Below are 19,199 nucleotides of genomic sequence, written 5' to 3'. Positions count from 1 at the left end.
AGGGATATTTATGGCAATTTTCTTATAGACTTTGATAGAATCTGACTTTTTGCAACTGCTGAAAATGCAGGTTTTAAATCACTTTTAAACCCGGAAGTTGCAGCCTATCAAAACAAAGCTAAAAGACACTAAATGAGAGCAACTGCAGTCCTTGGATAATTTACTCTGGGTTTGACATAATGACTGAGCCCTTTCATCCTGATGACCAATGAATGATAAAACACACCTTCCAATCTTATTTTTACACATTTATTTTGATACCCAACTGATTATATTTACAGTATACTTTGAGTAACATTCAATATGATTAAAACAAAATCATACAAAATAACCTGCATGTTATAAAGCTTGCATATTCCAATATGCTGTTTTTTAATTTTTTTTAATTACAATACCATTCTCTTAATGAGGAGAAGCACTTGTAGACTTCTGACTTTGTTAGGTCCATTTAAAAAGAATTGAACAAACACCCTTTTTTGAATGTCATGCACTTGCAAGTTGCAGTAATGTTTTTTTGTTTATTTGTAAGTAAGTGCAAAGTTTTGCTCTGTTTTTGTGTGACAAACAGGTAGTGGCATTGCAGCCCATGTTGTATGTACATTTTGTTGCTTGTAAGTTAACATTCAGTATTAGTAAGAAGAGAATGACAGACGGAAAAAGCCTCTCTACTAGAGTGAACATATTTACATAAACACATTGTTTCCTTCATTTGTAGACAAACAAATAATGTCTTTTTATTTTGTTCATACATTTGAGCTATCACTTCTTCAGTGAGGAGCCTTTTAAAGTTTTAGTTGAAAAAGTTAAATGATGTCAGTAGTACAACTCAGGTTGCTTTTTTTATTTGTATGTAGGTTTGTTCCCTGAAACACTTAAGAGCTTCTATCAGTTTCTACTATAGTTAGCCTGGTCTAAAAGTTTATTCCATTCACATGTTAGTCTAAAAAGGCATTAGCTATATCCAGTCCTGAATATTTCTCCACCGCACAAACCACTGGTACCTTATTTACTGTACGCGATATAATCTATAGCACCTACAGTAACATTCGTCTCGTAACAACTACACTCTAAGGGCTGGGATCTCACCTAGGATAATTAAAGGTTTGTGCTTTCAAGACATTCCCTGTTTGGAAAAAGCAAAGGGGTGTGATACTTCATCACGGCCAGAGGGAGGCACTGTGGGCCAATCAGGACACAGAACCCCAGAGCTGATAAGGCAACAATCACCACATGAGGGCATGAGGTAAGTGGCACACGAGGAGCAACCACACCTGTTACATGCCCTTAATGAGAACATAAGAAAATAATATGATACTTCTCTTAGGTCTTGTTGTATATTAGTTGGGGTATAAAACCATTAGGATAGGGGATATTAAACTGAAAATAGATCCAAATAATATGAAAGTATTCCACCTTCAGGAATGTGAACTGGATTTTTAGGAGAATACCAGCCTCCTTTTACGCTTGTCCACCCTCTTGACTCCCGCTCTCAGTCTCTGAAGTCTGAAAGACCATGGAAACGGATATTTGGACAAGGCCATCAAGCTTGAAAACTATAAGAATTCTAAACACATCTTTACCCAGCTTTTACTTGAAACGGAAACGAATGAAGGGATTGAAATTGAAAAAGTGTGTTTTAGTCCTTTTTTCCCCCTCCACCAATCTTTTGGCGGCCATGACAAAGCCCCTCACAAGCTCAAGTCAATCATGATGTGCTCAAAGATCTGCGTGTTTCCCTTGAAGCTGGAGGTGAAGATGAAGTCCCTGCGGTCGGTGGAAACCACAGTGAAGGAGCGCGGTGCCTGGATGTACACTTCCTTGAAGCGGTCAAAGAGTTTGTTCTCATCATCCCACATGTAGATCTGCGAGAAGGTGTAATCGCTTCCCAGAGCCATGTAGTAACGCTCTTTGAAAAAAAAAGGCTGGAGAATCATGGAGCCTCGTGAGGGCAAGGCCTGGATCTCTGCAAACTGTTTGGTACCCCAACGAAGGATTTTGGAGTCACCGATATAGCGCGTCATGGCCAGGTAGAGTTCCTCCTTGATCCGGAAGTGCTTCACAGCTACAACGTCCTCCATGTGAGGGATCTCTCCCTGCAGGACAAACTTCTGGTTGCTCCGGCTCCACTGGTAGATCACAGGCACCTGCGAGCGGCTCGCCAAGATAAGGTGCGCCTTCCCATCCAAGTCCAGGAACTCTGCGTCTGTGTCGCGGTACCACTCATGCAGCGACTGGTAGGAATAAAAGCCCTTATCGTTCCACTTGTAGAGGGTGGACAGGCCTGCTTTTGAACTGTCAGCAATCACAAAGAACCAGTCAGAGCCCACCTGGAACGCCTCAATGTCATTGGGCTTGGAGATCTTGGACACCTCGATGTCCTGAAACCTGCTGAAGCTGCTTTGGTCCTCATCAAACTTGTAGATGTGGGAGCCACCAAACAGCTGAGCCACGATGACAAACACCTGGTCCTGGATGACCACTGACTTGCACCCCACAATGGACTGACCTGAAAGGCAGAGAAAATAAAATAAACAGGCCAAGACCAAATTGTAAAAGGTTGTTATTCAAAAACACTTTCAAACTTCTCCAGCTCACTACTGGCTGGACAGGTTTTCTGAAATGCTGCGTTTAAATATGCAAATTAGCCATTCTTTTGATCAAATATGTGCTAATTTGAATACATTTCTAGTACAGAAACTTGAATATAGTATAATGCCAGGTGGGAAATTCTCTATTTGTAAATTCAAACCTATCAGAGTTAAAGGTTTGTACAGAGGGATTTTAGGATATTTCTTTGTATCATTCCATAGATCAGTAAAATCTGTAAACAATGGGAATGAAACTGGTGTAAGTGCTACTGAATCTACAAACACAAAAACGCAGCAAGTAAAAAAACTCTTAAATGTGTATTTTAGATGTGTTTTCCTTCTCAAAATTCAGAAAGAAGACAAAATGGCCGACATGTTATGAAGCAAAATGGCCCAAACTCTCAAAATGTACCAACAGCATCCACAGTTAAAACATTTGCCGTACCTGTGATGTTATCATAAGTCCTGAAGTTCATTTCTATGTGGTCCCACTGGAAAACCATACAGCTCTCTGCGCTGGGAGCAGCTATCGTCACATAGACGTCGTTCTTATAGCTGAATGTGTCCACAGACAGAGACTCAGATGCCAGGGACTGATGGAGGATGAAATCTGCAGAAAAGGCACATTCTGAATTTAGAAACCCCACACTTGTACCTCCTCTTTACACTTGTTAGGATGACCTGGTCGAGTGGCCTGATGCCAGTTAGAACAGAGACAAGGCCATCTGGCTCAGGTGTTTCTCACCCGTTGAGACGCACTCGTTGTGCAGGCTGGTCATATCATTGAGGCGCTTGTCCTTCATGTCCTCTGGTCCAGCACACACGACATCCGAAACCGTGGCGTTGGTGTTCTTCAGCCAGGTCATCAGCCACTTCGCTCGGCAGTCACACTCGAAAGCATTGCCTCGCAGGTCCCTGAAGAAGAGAGGTACTCGGTTTCATTGCAGACGAACAAAGTAGCTAAAACATACATTAGAAGAAATGCATGGGACCCGGGATTCATTTTTTAAACGGATTATGAAACTCACAGCTCTATCAGTGAGTCCAAGTCGTTGAAAACGTCCCGAGGTAATGCTTTAATGTTGTTGTTTGCCAAAGACCTGGAAAATACAGCCATTGATCAATACAGAAAATGTCACCTATTAAGAAAATCATAACTCCAATGTCAGAAAATGGAAAAACATGCATCATATTTATAGACTTAAGGTACAAGTCACACTTTAATGACTGGAAACACTGAAGAAAAAACTAATATTCTTGATATATACTCAATATTAATGTTCAACACGGTTACCCTTATTCTGAATAAAATGGGAATTATTAAGCATCACCTACAATGGTTCAAAATGGCTTCATATTAAAAAATGACTTTAGCGAATAAATATTACAGATGAGATGTCTTAACAATGTATGGGAATGATTTTAAAGGTTGGAACATACAAGTGTGTCAAGTCCCTGAGTCCTCTGAAGGAATATTTGGATGCAGTCTCCATCTTATTACTCTCAATGAACCTGAGGACAACAACAACAACACATGTTAGTAATAAGCTTATGGTATGGTAAAACACTCGGCACATGTCTCTGTGAATGGATGTAGGACATATGGCACTGGTTCTGGTAAAATGTGTACAGTTTTAAACAAAATATATTATATTTGCTGAAAATATGTCTAAAAATGTTGGTTGTGGGCAAACAAGTTGAATATTCTTTAAACCAAATTAAATAAAACCACTAGAGGGCCTCATTTACTCTCAGAAAGAGCAACATCCACCCAGAAAACCTAATTTTTAAGATCACAATGTGCCATTTGAACCTAACTTAAAGCTAAATTAAGTAGCTAATTAAGTATAACACTCATGTTGTGTAGGCAATATGTTAAGCTATTACACTGATAATAAACACTGAAATAACTTACAGATACTCCAGATGTGAGAGGCCGGAGAACGCATCGTCCCGTACAGTTGTGAGAGAATTGGAATTCAAAAGCCTGATGAATAATAAACACTTTATAAGATGCTGGCTGCCAACAAGAAGCACTGTTTTATATAGAGGATATTTCTATGATTTGTCTTTCAGTGATCAAAATACAGCATAAATCAGCCTCATTCCAACACATGTCAAATCAAATGTGGTAAGAGTAAAACCATTCAAGAAAAAACATCTATCCAAATCAACTGCATCCTCTATCAGACACAGGAGCAAACCAACATATTGTTCTGAATTAAACTCCTATTTAACTCGCCAAAAAGACAATCCCCTTGTGCAAATAGTCCATTTTAAAGGTGAGACCATACACTCAAAATCAGTGTTGTTGTTGTTGTTGTTGTTGTTGTTGTTGTGCAGATAGGATTATGGACTTTAATTAAATGTTATCTTTGAGGCTCTTGTGCAAAGAAAATAGATTTAGAAGTTTATTTTCCTAACTTTGATTCAGTCAGAACATGATGCCTCATTTGCATATATAAATACAACAGTTGTTTTGAAAAGACTAAATGAAATGCAATTAATAACCACAAGAGTTTAATGTTAGATCTATTAGTTGAGATGGTTCCGTATACCTGTAGTGTCTTGAAATAAAATAGCAAACGCGCTGCACTCTCATCACAAAATCAATCTGGCTGTTAATCATGTGTGTTATGGCTTTGGTTAAACACTCTACATCTGCCACTCCTTTGTTTCTGAATCACAGTCGTCACTAGTGGAGTAACTGAAGACAGATGGCCTCCATGATACGACATGTGACTGCACTGAGAGCTTTAAAGGTGTCCAAACCTTTTAAATCCTTCCTGCTAATTGCTCTAAGATGCACCAAAGACACTTAATGCTTTACTGTGTCGGTATTAAAACCATGCACATCAGGAAGTCAGCTACTGGACATATCTTTGCTTCAAAAGTACCACACACTTGATCAATGAAAGCCAATATTATAGCGTATTGTTGCTGTTTATAAAGGGTTTTTTATGTGTATTGCAGCAAGTGGTGAATGAAATTAACGAAGTAAATGTACTCAAGAAATGTATTTCAGAATAGACTTGGACCATTTCCATTTAATGCTGCTTTAGGCTACTATTTCAAAGGAAAATATTGTACTTTTTACTACCCTGCATTTATCAAAAAGCATTAGTTTAAGATTTGACGTAAAACATATGCAATATCCTTAAAACACAAACAATTCTTAACATTTTCAGCATTGCGAGTAGTTTTACTCATGATACTTGGCTGATAAACTGACTTTTGTAGGGGGGTATTTCCCCTGACTGGTATGAGTACTTTTAGGATCTAAATACTGATTACATCTTTACACTTTGAGGTCTCTACCACTGTTGAATTCTTCACATTGGTTTTGCAAGTTGCCAATTTGTTGTTCAATCAGTGTTCCTGCCCTAAAAGGAGCCTTTGCTACGCGGTAACTCCTAACATGCTATAACAGAGGAATAGTGTGCTGTTGCTCTTACAGTAGCTGGAGGGATGGCATGTGAGCAAACATCGCCTCTTTGACCTCAGAGAAAGTCCCATTAACGAGGCTCCTGTAAGGAAGGAGCAGAAACGATGAGCAAATCAACATCAGAGGACTGCATTGCTTTTCCACAGCAGCTCTTATTAAGATGATGAACATCATACAGCTAGCGACAACTAGTATACTCTGCTTTACGCATGAAAACATCGAGCTACTTACAGGGAATTGACGTCGTTAGGGCTAATCCTGGGGACATTGGAGGACCCGACGCAGATGATGGACTCCCTGGAGCAGCTGCATGTTGAAGGACATCGGAAAGCCTTCTTTAAATGAGCCGGCTGCGATAGGAAGCAGAGCCAAACAGAAAATAATGTCCAGATCTTGAGAGTTGGCAACATCTTTCTTGCCGGGGTTGCATGTGTGGGGTTTTTCTGAGAGCGCGAAGAGCGTTTACACCCTGCACCATGAAATGCTGCACTGACTGCCTGACATCAGCAAATCAGCTGCAGCTCCACCGCGTGCACTCTCATTATTTATTAAGGCTCAGCTCCCGTACGGTGACTGTGGGTTAAAACAGCCATGCGCCATACATGCAGAAGAACTTCATCTAGCAATCACCAAACATGGCTTTTGGGGGATACATGTTGCATTCATGGGCATTATAGTTTTATATCATGAGGCTGAGCAGATATATACTGCGTGGCTTGGAAAGACTTTAAAAACACATTTTTAAATGACGTCAGGTTATCACGCGCGCACATTTTCGCATAATTTCAAATATGAAAATCAAATGCGTCATATGAAGACTCTTTATGAATTCTTTCAGTCAGTGACATATTATTACTACTATTACTTTACATACTGTACAGTACCCCCCCCCCCCCCCTCCATACAAAGAAGGACTGCAACACAATATGAATCTGCGGTCACACTGAAACTCAACACTTTCCGTTTGTAGTGCTAATCTAAAAAGGTATTTATCAAAATTCCTAAATATTTAATAGAGCTCCAGAATACTCCTCAAAATGAATGTAATTTAATAACAAATGATTTAAATGAAAGGAATTCCCAAACATCACATTTTTATTGTTTGCCTGCAGATCCCTGACAAGACATGTGCAACGCTGAAGAGAAACACTAATACTATTTAATAATTATTAATTTTATAGGCTTTTGAGATAAGGTAAGCAAAGAAATCCACGTTTTGATCATCTGTGTATGAGAATTTTCAAGGGCTTTGTCGAGCAAATTCATGTAAAAATGTGTGAACATTTGCAATCATTAAAGATAAAACAGGCCTAAGTCCATAATATATAAGTCAGAAGCTGCCAAGGCCAATGCTGGATTTCCTCTATAAAGTCTAGCCATTTGGTATTCTGTGAAAACCATTTTTGCCTTTTTAAAAAGGTAAAGAAAACACTAATACATAAAATGATAAGATAGTTGCTTGTGTTGTCATAATGTGTCCTGTTTTCTTCATGATCTCTCGTGATTGTTTTACATCAGCTGTTTCCTTTGTGCAATGCTTGCCACTGATAAATGGCTTGCATGAAAAACAGACTGTGATGCTGTGTGCAGGTCTCTTAGTGGCAGCCAAGTGATTTACACACTGCAGCAGGCTTGATCAATAGAAGGGGGGTTCCTTAAAAAACTGGCCTGCACAAAACAATGTGTCTGACTCTCTCCCTCAGCATTCCTGCAACGTCAGCAAAACATGGGAAACCCTGCAAACGGGTGACGGGAGAGAAAAGACAAAAACAATCAGGAGAACAACATTTGCACGACAGCTCTGCATACAGAGAGCCAGGCAGCTGATGCACTGATTATAATAATAATGGTTACAGCCTGGGACAGTGAAAGTGTGCTGATCCAGCAGCTTCATCTGACTTCAGTCCACTCTCCCAGGGCTGATGGGTGCTGCACATGCATCAGACCTGCATTAACAACTACAGTTTAAAAAGCAGCGTGTGCTGAATGTATATTGCTATCTAAAGCACACCTGGGCCCGGCACTGACGCAGCAAGAACTACTGATCAGGGTTATTAGAGGCGACACAACATGCTTTTAAAGGAAGCTTTTCAGATCACAGCTTACTGTATGTTTGCCAACTAATGCAGGTGACACGTTTTCCTCTCAGTGAAGAATTTGAGTTTGATTTCCATATCAATGAAATCCTGCACAGTTCATGTATTTTCTTTGGATATGTACATTCCTCAAAATCTAAACTTACCTTTTTCTGATAAACTGAAACTTATCTTAAGCTAGCAAACACTAAAGACTGCTTTAACTTCATGAACATATTGACATTAGAGAAGTAACACACACAATTCATGTGTAAAATATATTTTACAGTGGTTCTGTTCTGACACCAGGCAAAAGTAAATGAATTACAAAGACCCTATGGATTATTTATAGTAAACAAAACATAGCCTTAATTCTTAGACCAACTAAAACAATTTAAGGTACATTTCAGATCTTTGTATGGCTGTGTGTATAGCCTTTTGTAAGGTCCCAACACATGTAACTGTACTTACCTACACACATCTTAAATTCTTAATAGCAGGTTTGGTGAACATTTCCTTTACTCCACACAGCAGTGATCCACGTTTGCTGAACTAAATCGATTATCTGTTCATTATATTGTTTTCTGCTGCCTGAAAGTAAAAGAGCCGATTAAATTCACCGGCTTCAAATGGAGATAATGGCTCAACGGTTTTTATATCACATTACATCACACGGCAGAAGACATGCTGCAACATACTGCATTATCAAGCGATTTTGTTTCATATGTCAATAGTTGGAAAGGCCTAATGCATTTCCAAGAGCAGAGGGCGCATAAAGCATGCCTGTGTCTGCTAACATTAGCAGAGAGGAACCACGGGTAATTACATTCCATTGCACTGTGGAGGCTTGAGATGGTTTTAATTAAGAGAAATGACACAAAGTAAAGCCCCTTGTTCATCCTCAAGCTATTTTGAGTCCAAATGCCATTAGAAATGAGGTTCTCAACATAAACAGAAAATGCAAGTGTTCACGAACAACCACATGCTCCCGAGAAGCATTTGTATGCATTTTGCGTCTTTAAAATATCTACTAATTATGACGCGTTCACAGAGGAGGGAATTAATCAGTGAGTCACGTTTGTTTTAATGAACACCTGGAGGAAGTTTCCACACCAGCTGTTGCTCCAGTCTTTGACCTCATTACAATATCTGGATTGATAATCCATCCGCCTTTTCAAAAACACACAAAGTTCAGACGAGGTGAAGAAGAAGAAGATCCCACAGTTAGAAGAACTCACTTAGTTTTCTTATTATAGTCATTCTCCAGTGGTGTCCTCCTGGCACGGTGGAAGTACGGGGGAGCTACTTCTCGCCACATTTTTCTCTTTCTTCAGGGTCTTCAGGCACTTTTCAAGCCTTTTCATGCACAGGGTCACGTCCTCCCGCGTGATGCCCACAGCCGAGGCAGCGTTAAGGTACGGACACGGGTAAGCATCGGAGTGAGACATGAAGCCTCGGAACGTGTGTCCGCTGATGGTCTGCTCCTTGCCCAGCGGTATTACCCTACAGACAAGGGTGGAAAACAAGGATAACGTGGAACAAGAATGTTATTTAGCATGTCCGGGAATTCCTTTTTTTATGACTACAACCTGGCTAAAGCTGAAGCTGTTCACTTGACGGACAAATACTTATTTTAAATCAAGTTATTTGACTTTATTGGAGAGTGGTAATATCCCTTGTAATGAAGGAGGTACACTAGTTAGTCAACAAAAACATTAGCTACAGTAAACTAGTCATTAGAAAACTAAATATATTTAATGTAACTCCATTCTTTACTACTCGGTCAACATTTGGGAAGCGGTGCTTTCAAGAATTTGTCATTGATGATGTTTTGGTGTGATTTGTGTTGAATTGATTGTAAGCAAGCAGATCTGAGACCATTATGGAGAAGAAATGCATTCATATGATACAGAGCTCTTAATATGTTGCACATTGAAAGCCAGCTCCCTTGTATCATATCCTGCAATGCATTATAAAGATTAAAGTGCGTCATTGGAGCATACATTTGAAATATCAATGCATCTCATTTGCGACTCAGATTCAAGGATAACAGATTAAGCTCTGCACTCTGATTTCTGAATATTGAATATTTCCCCTTGGTCTGTATGTATGTATGTATGTATGTATATAAATAATGACCCAAATAAATCATTCATTCTGGATATTTTAAATATTTAGATGGGCTCCCAAGCTTTGTCCATCGAAGGGGAAAATTCAGAAAATGAATTTATTTTTCAGCTTTGAGGCAACAAAAGAACAGACCCTAACATGGTGTCAGTGTTTGTGCCTGAGGCTCCAGTGGAGACAACAGCGCTCCGTGATGGAAACACGGCAGGAAATTAGGATGGGCGGTGTAATCTTCTAAAGTGGTTGCTGTTCCCTGAGATTCAGCAGATCCATCCGGCCGATTGCTGCACAGCTCAGGCACACAGACCTATTTTTGCCTAACCTCCACACCCTCTTGTTTTCACTCCCCTCCCCATGTTCCCCTTTCCAGGACAGATTGTGGCCCCTTTAAAGTGTTCATACCTAAATGCAGCCTGTGTTTCTTACCTGGCTCCTGACACTTGCCGGGTGAACAGCATGGAGCCCAGCTGAGTCACCGCCCCATCGCTCTCCGCCTGGAGACCATCCAGAGACATGGCTGGGGGGGAGGGGGGGAAGAGAGGTGCCACACCCAACACACAAACAATGGTTATACTGTAAAATACATTTGATTTATATAGTGCTTTTCAAGAAACTCACAGCCATGTTAAAGAGTGAAAATGCATACAAATATCAAAAACTACACACTACAGATGAAATAAAAGAATGTACTTATGTTACAGATGCTTTAATAAAAAAAAGCTATTGGCAACTATTTCGATATTCTATTGATAGTAATTTTTCATGCTAATAATGTAAGAAAATGCAGTTTTCAGATACCCAAATATGGAGATCTCCTGCTTTCCTCCGTTTAAATGTAAGAATAGATTTGAGTTCTGATCTGACACGGACCATCCAAAGACCTTTGGATTTTGAGAAACTAGGATGGGCATTTTTCTGACATTTTATCGATCAAATGATGAGCAATCATTTCTTGCAGCCCAAATATAAGTTCAGAAAATGAAGCTTTCACCATTGAAAAACCCCAAAATGTATGGACTGAATAGAGTGTGCATACATGATGCCTGTACATGCAGCTTACCCAGGGAAATGGGGTTATGTGGGGTGTGCAGCAGCCTCTCCCCGTGTGCAGAGGCGAGACTCTTCAGCTCCTGAGCCAGCAGCAAATAAATCTCCTGCAGGACATGCGTACACAGAGAGAGGCATGGAGACACAGAAGTAGAGGGGGGCCATACAAAAGAGCTATAAATAGAAAACTCTGCCAGAGTCTTATTTTAGCAGCAGCAGCCTTGGTTTTATTGCTAATCAAGCAAAACCTACCGGCAAGCAGACTGGTCCATGTCCCCTCCCTTATCTCCCCCCTGTCTCCAGAGAGGCAGGAGAGGAGGAACACATACTTTAATCCAGTGTTTCTAACACCTACATGTTTGGAATATGATGAAGTGTTTGATTCTCAATGCAGTGTGTGGATAAAAGGTGGAGTACATGTTATGATGCCAGGATATGAAGAGGAGCTGCACAACAACAAATCAGTGTTTCTGTTGCTGGCTTCCCCAGTGAAGCGTCGCATATTAAAGCATCTGCTCTCTGCTACAGTGTGTGTGTGTGTCTCCTGCGTACTTTGCTGACTCATACTATTCTAATTCGAAAGCACCAAGAAGGAAAATATTTTCTGTCAAGAGTCAAACACAAGTGTCTCCAAGTGTCCCTTGTTCTCTAGCAACAATGGACGACTTTCTTACCCCTGCAGAGGAGGGAGTGCACGGCCACGACTCTGCAGACAATAACTGTGTGTGTGTGTGTGTGTGTGTGTGTGTGTGTGTGTGTGTGTGTGATGACTAAACCCCATCCTACCTAAAAAACACACATCATCGGCTGCTTCTTTGCAATGTCTACCCTAACGGTTACATGAGTCTGTAAATTATCAGATGAAAAGTCTGAATTATTTAAAGCGTGTGACCCTGTGGGGGATGTGGGGAAATCACTCACTTCTGCAGACACTATGGAAAACGCGTCCTGCACATTAATTATAAATAATGTGGAGCGAGGGAAATCAATAAGCTTTGATGGCTTCGGGTCATCCGAGAGGCCTGAGGTATTTCCTAAATGTATATTTCTGCTACGCTTTCCCGCAGAGGGCATTGTGGGGGTTGTAGGACATCTTGTAGTTGTGTCATCTTTGGGTTTCATGAACAGATTGGGATTGCTTGTTTTCTTCAAGGGACTTTACTGATAAACATAACAGAAAAGAACATTTATCATCTACAGCTCTTTCTTAAAAAATGACCGTTGAGTCATTTGTTTCTGCGTCTTACCGAGGTTTGAGCATCAACATAAAACAGATCAAGTCACATGTGCAGTTTGTGGAGGAGCAGTTCGGAGGTGTGAGAGTGCTGCAGTGAGTCCTGTTTTAAGAGGGGGGATGCTGCATTGTGAGAAAAGTCTGCTTTAAACGGGAGAGCCACCAGGGGATGTTTTCTGAAACTTCTGGATCAATTTCATGCTGCTATAGCACACGCCTCCCTTTACACTGACTCGCTCAAGTTCAAAGTCTCTTTCCTCAGTCAGAATGCAGGTAAAGAGACGCACACACACACACACGCACACACACACACCAGGAAGTCAGAGAGTGATCCACTGCAATTCAATACAACTTATGTAAGCTATTCTCGTCAGTTTTCCGGGGAGAGATGTTGACACAGCACACACAGAAACATAGTCAGGCTGACATTGCCGCAGTATTTTCCTCCTACCAATCCATGTTGTTTTTATCACACCATCTGGAATATGACTGTTTTTTTTTTATATTAATAATTACATTTCCTTCCAATCTCGCTTTCCCAACGCCTCATACACAAGTTAAAAACATGGAAGCATCCTGCAGATATAAAACTCCGCCTGAAAGACATGATTAAACAAAAGTGGTGTTGTGAGCTGATGTGTGCACGCTCTCACCTTCCTCTCTGACAGGAGCTTCTTGTAGCCGCTGGCTCCCAGGGTGAGGAGGGTGATGAGGACGTCCAGGGAAGGAGAGGCGGACGCCCGACCTGGACAAAAGAGGACAACAAGTGACTTTGTGCATACAGTAACTGTAGAGATATCCACTCCTCATATTAACCTCGAGGACAAAGTAAGCATTGGTGAAATATAAAGGTAAAGCATCACATGAGGTTTTTTTCAAATCCCTGACAAAATATCAGGGAGCTCCAAATACTTTAAAGCTTAATTAATACATTTGACATTCAAATTGTAAGTCCACAATTAAATGCTGTGCAGCTTTCTTTTGTAGGCCTACTCATCATGTTTAAAGGCAGTGTGTGTGCACAGCTGCAGATAAAAATGAGGCTACAGAAATCTTATTTATATTATACTATTTGCAAAACATTTTTACCGGTGCCGTCAAATCAAACATTTAAAATAACTCAAAAGCATTCTAAGATACAAAAGTATATTTATTTATGTATTGATAAAAAGGTTAAGAAACTGATTTGAAAAGCAGTTGGGTATAGAAATACAAAAAATATTTTAAAATGTCTGATTATAATATTTGTTTTTGTTTCTGTGAGCTCGTATGTCAGAGAATGTTTGTTCTGATTCAAAAGAAATTCCCTCCCAACAACTGGGTTCATATCCCTCATTCCTCTCAATTGTAATAGATGTCATTGTGCTCATCATTCAGAGGAAACGTTTTGCAATAAATACATCGTGAAAAAAAACAATCCCACTTGACTCACCTGGGTACATCTGGCTGATCTCCTGTACGAAGGACTCGTCGAAGCCTGCGATGATGGCGCCACCTACTGGAACCATGAAGTTCTTGTCCAAGCTCTGCACAAAGGCGTCAATTCTTCCGACACGAGCCCCCTGACGACAGGCAGCCAACACCAAACTGTCACCAACGGGTCAAGTGCATACGAGGGCCAATTACAAGCGATATAGTGTGTGGAACCCACCTGTTGGATGAGGTGCATGCATTTAGACGATTGCACTCCGTATGCATTGTTCACAATGTGGGGAATGTTCTGTTTGGCACACAGAATGGACAGCTCCTCCAGCCTATAGGACAAGATCATAAACAATCATCAGAATTCATTTACTTTTGATCCGAATGTGGCTAGTTAATTTGTCATAGCAGCGTAACAAGGGCTTGAGCATTAATTAAAAATAAAATTAGAAAATAAACATTAGAGTAAAACATATCAAGAGTGACACATAAATATGTATAGGGTGTCTCAATCAAATGTAACAATATAAACATGTAGATAAGTTGGTATACACTATATTAGACCAACTAAATACTCAAAAATGTAAACATAGGATACTATTCACATTATACGAGTGTTAAAAATGAATCATTTCTTAGTACTTCCTGTTGTACCAGGCTTCCCCCTTCCCAAGGTTACCCCCAATTCTGTCGCGCTCTCATTGGCTGCAATCCAAAAACTGTCAGCAAGCGGCAAATCTAGGCTAAGGTCTTCAGTGCGGAGTAGGTGAAAGGCTGTGAAGGAACATTATCCACCTGTCGGGGACCCGCGGGGCGAAGCAGGAAGTAGTTGAATGAACACACAGGATGTTCTCGGCTCCGAGCTCCTCGATCTTGCGCTCAACTGCTTCCAGGTCTGTCCGCAGCTCATCGCCCTCCAGAACGTTCTCCACCACCACCGGCTCAAATCCTGAGGAAACAGGGAAGTAAGAGCAGGAGGCGGAGGAAGCCCTCCGGTGGAATGACGTTATGAAGAAGGAGCACATGTCTAACTCGCATCGGGGAGAAAATGCCAACAGAAAGTGCAAAGATTGTGTCTGCCATCACATACTTCAACAAATATGCTTCACATGGCACCATTTCAGATATGTTCCCCCAAGAAAGGGCCATCTGCTGCCATATTTCTGTCTGTGTGAGCAGGAAGTGAGGGTGACTGATGGGACGTTCACCTGCTGTGATCATGGCTTTGAAACAGGACTTCTGGTCGATGCGAGGCCAAATGATGTAGCGAGCTTTGGGTCTTCGGTGGCGAAGAGTCAGGAAGCACAGAGTCAAGCTCATTCCTGTTGCCAAGGGAACTACAAAGCAGCTGGCCACACTCCGGACACCTGAGGAGCAACGCATGGTTATACAAATGTATTTTTTTTGTAATGTAAACTGAATCCTAACGCAAAGGCACATTTTATTTTTGTATTTTGAACAAGAGGTTTGTTATATGAACAACTTTGTGCTCTAGTAAACAATTGTAGTCTTTTTTCTTTTGTTGTAAATATATGAATGGTGATGACACAGCAAAAGAGGTCACACCCACAAAGCATAATAAACATCCAATAAATGAATGCAAGGGCATGACTTCATCTGTTTTTTCCCAGTCCAAGCACATCTTTCAGTGGCGTCAACACAACAACAATAAAACACATTCCTTGATACAAATATTCCATTTTCTTGCAAAGTAGTTTTCATGATAAATACACACCTGAGAGCTTTAAGATGTCCAACACCACGGAGTTGGTGAGCTTGTTGAGCAGACTGGATCCTGCAGCTTTGGGCTGGACGGCAGCGATGTCACCTGACCGACCGATGCCATGGATCAACCTTCAAAACAAACAGGAAGCGATCAACATTCACCGGACACTAGAGGAGAGTTGTAATACTTCTGATCATTTTTAGTACTATATTGAGTAGAGCCCAATGTGAACTTATCATACATGAGTACGTTTACAATGTTATTGTTGGCTAGGCACAATTAAGATGTTTTTAACACTTAAATACACAGCCTTATTTGGTTGAAACTCTTAAATAACTAATTAGGAGCCTCATACACACACATACAGTATGTAGGTTTCCCACAGCATGAAGGAAGCTAAATTCAACACTTTCTTTTGTATTCCCAACCATTTTACAGGCAACTTTATCCGGATCGGCATAACGTTATATATTTATTTGAAACAGATGTTGACTGTGTTAATTGCCTAAACAAATTCAACTGCCTGTAAATACCTGTCCGCCTTCTTTTAGATTTTAGAAGGCAATGACCGAAAGAAATCATCATAAAATCGTACTTCCCATAACTGAGCAACTAAAAGACTTTTAAAAAAGGGATTATTTTAAGACAATTTAATACGAATCGGGACCTAATTTGAGATCAATTAATGCAATGACTTTGCTATTTTTATAAAAATAAAGAGAACCCTGATAACGACCAAATTGTATTAAGTCACATCAATATCTGGCTCACAAAGCTATATTGCTCAAATGTTGTGTGGCATAAAATGAGCTATACAAATGTAGAGACCTAATTCAATCTTGTAAAAATATGTGTATTTTCACATTGGACACAACAACATTATACAGATGTGTGTTATAAAAGGTCAAACTTGAACCTGTAGTGTCTCCTGGCCACGAGGCTGGAGGCCACGCGGCCCTCCCTCTCTCCGACCCCGCAGTTTCCCAGGAAGTTATTACTGTCCATCACAGCCAGCTCGCTGAGGAAGAGCTCCACGGTGCTCTCACTCCATCCCTCCTCTGGACACTTTCCCTGTGACACACAATGAGAGAAGCTGATGAATCTGCAGCGACCTTAAGGAGACATGAAGCTGAGGACGGTACCTGCTCCAGCAAGAGTCTGATCAGCTGCTCATGGCTGCGGCGCGCCTGGCTGCCCTGTCGAACGTAAGAGGTCGACACGATCTTCTCACTCAGGCTGAAATTCTCACTGTTCATCTCTGGAAAACAAATATGTTGAGATCACTCCAAGGCACATCATTTCAATATATTAATTTAATTATGCTTGATATTTCAGTTCAGTGGAAAATAAGTGTAATTGTATCCACTTTTGGTCTAATGTTTTCAAAATAAGCAGGTATTTAGCTTCTTACTTTTATATCATATTGAAATACTGTTGGTCTATAAGTATTAAGACATTGTAGTACCAAAAGTATCAAAAATGAAAAGAGAAACCAGGGAACACAGACTTGTCTGAGCCTAAAGAACAACACGTTTAAAGAGAACTCCTTGGACATTTTAATGACAATATTGTTTTTAATGGGTTCAAAATTTAGAGCAATTCTTGGTCTATAAATGTCAGAAAACAAAGGAAGTTATACACAGGTTCTCAAACCCAAGTTGTTCTCTTTTTTTGCAAAGAAAAAATAGTGATCAGTTTCAAAATAAAAGACCTTTGAAGTCTCATATATGAGCTATCATCCCTCTGTGTTTAGATGAGAATAAAACAAAAATGTACAAATGCCCAATCGTGATACCATTTTATTTTCAAAATAAATCAGAATGTCCTGATTTTTTCTGAGTGACTAGATGGGATGTCCTGCTATCACCCTGGAGTGAGATGAGTCTTTGATACTGGACAGTTTTTGTTTTATTCTCATCTAAAAACAGGGATGATAGCTCATACAATAGAGATTTCAAAGGTCTTTTATTTTGAAACTCTACATCAGAATGTCCTGATTTTTTCTAAGTGACTAGATGGGATGTCCTGCTATCACCCTGAAGTGGAATGAGTCTTTGATACTGGACAGTTTTTGTTTTATTCTCATCTAAACACAGAGGCAGTGTTTCCAGGATTCTACCGTAATGCATAGGATATTCGCGCACCGCAATATCACGTGCGGGCTGGCTTGACTAGGTTTTCCCGAGTGGAGGCTGGCTTGACCGCAGTGGTTTAGTGTCTCATTCAGCCAATGTTTAATCTCGAATAGAAGCATATTCAAACAGGAAACGCGGTTTTATACCGTTGTTAAAAAAATACAAAAGTTGTGATTTTTTAAATTATTGCTAAAGTTAGCATGTCTACAATTCTGATGCAAGCTACCTCTAGTTGTTTACCTCTTAGCATAGCTGCAAGCAACTCGGCTAAGCTAATGTTTTCACATGAGGAACAAGAGCGTGCAGCTTAACAGAGATAATTTAGTAATTGACCGTTTATTATTATCAATAAATAAAAAAAGATATCTTCTTACCTGACAGCTTTCAAACCAGCCTCCCAACTACAGGCATGAGCATACAGCAGGAGGAAGCAGCTTCTTCGTGTTCATTAAAGAAAGTGCAGCGAACATCCAGAGTGTTGCACTGCCGCCCCTTGCTGGAGGAAGGTAACTACTGCGGTCACATCAGCCTGCTCCACTTCCACCTTACTCAAGCACTCTTTATTATTCCTGCCATTCATTTATGCTTATAATTATATAATTTATAACACCACGAGTGAGTTATTCATGTAAAAAAAAAAAAAGCCTTAAGATTTAATAGGTCATTTTGCTACTGTGACAACACTTGAAGTGTTTTCTTGACTGCAAATAACAAATTGTGGTCATATTTTTTATTCAATCATTAGAAAATGGACAAAAAAATATTACAGCTTTCAATATAAACGTTTTAACGTAAAAATGATATTCCTGCAAAGAAAGAATACCTTTTATTTCAAATTGTTTAGCTTATGAATTCGAATTTTATTTGAAGTCAATGGAGAAATCCCCCCCCCCCAAACAAATAGTTTAATAAGTTTTATAAAAATATATAAGTGTCTAGTGCAGTATAAGAGGAGAGGGTATAAAGACATTATTTAGCTTGTATTTCAAAACTAGCTATGAGTTGAGTTATAAAAGTAATCAACAATGGATGTAATTTACTCAACAACACACACACACACACACATCGAATTAAAGGCTTCAGAAACATGTTCACAGAACAGGCACTTTATTTCAGCTCTTCGGTAAAATGTATTGGAATTATTTGTAACATTAGGAGAACAATTAAAAGGCTAATAGTATGGTGACCAACAGTAACGGGGCAAAGCAGGAAGTGTATCCAAACTAAAGCAAAGTAGCAAGATGAAAATGGTAAATTACAAGAAAAAAGTTGTACATTCAAATTTACTCAGGTATAAAATATTTTAAAAAGTAAATAGAGAATTGAAAGTTAAAATCAACATTAAATGTCCGAAGTGACGAGAGAGCACATTGTCCTCACACACAGGCAGATCATTTTAT

The 19,199-nt window shown here is 39.9% G+C and overlaps 2 protein-coding genes across 2 annotated transcripts; both read right to left on the bottom strand.

The window, feature by feature from the left end:
- Window positions 1-233: 233 nt before the first annotated feature.
- Window positions 234-6,559, bottom strand: lgi2a (leucine-rich repeat LGI family, member 2a). Its single transcript, XM_034105532.1, has 8 exons — window positions 6,265-6,559; window positions 6,044-6,115; window positions 4,504-4,575; window positions 4,029-4,100; window positions 3,617-3,688; window positions 3,334-3,503; window positions 3,034-3,198; window positions 234-2,506 (listed from the first exon to the last, which is right to left on the bottom strand). Exons 1-8 carry the CDS (start codon window positions 6,441-6,443, stop codon window positions 1,689-1,691), a joined length of 1,620 nt encoding a protein of 539 aa, XP_033961423.1. The 5' UTR covers window positions 6,444-6,559; the 3' UTR covers window positions 234-1,688.
- A 470-nt stretch (window positions 6,560-7,029) lies between these two features.
- On the bottom strand, window positions 7,030-18,309 carry sepsecs (Sep (O-phosphoserine) tRNA:Sec (selenocysteine) tRNA synthase). The gene is made up of 12 exons (XM_034106401.2): window positions 18,174-18,309; window positions 16,807-16,922; window positions 16,581-16,735; window positions 15,674-15,792; window positions 15,147-15,305; window positions 14,734-14,887; window positions 14,168-14,270; window positions 13,949-14,078; window positions 13,170-13,261; window positions 11,296-11,389; window positions 10,662-10,752; window positions 7,030-9,611 (listed from the first exon to the last, which is right to left on the bottom strand). Exons 2-12 carry the CDS (start codon window positions 16,918-16,920, stop codon window positions 9,365-9,367), a joined length of 1,458 nt encoding a protein of 485 aa, XP_033962292.1. The 5' UTR covers window positions 16,921-16,922; window positions 18,174-18,309; the 3' UTR covers window positions 7,030-9,364.
- Window positions 18,310-19,199: the final 890 nt, after the last annotated feature.

The sequence above is a fragment of the Pseudochaenichthys georgianus genome, chromosome 18 (assembly GCF_902827115.2).
Source record: "Pseudochaenichthys georgianus chromosome 18, fPseGeo1.2, whole genome shotgun sequence".
Taxonomy (NCBI): Eukaryota; Metazoa; Chordata; class Actinopteri; order Perciformes; family Channichthyidae; genus Pseudochaenichthys; species Pseudochaenichthys georgianus.
The sequence above is the reverse complement of the archived record's forward strand: the minus strand, read 5'-3'. Positions and strand labels throughout refer to the sequence as shown.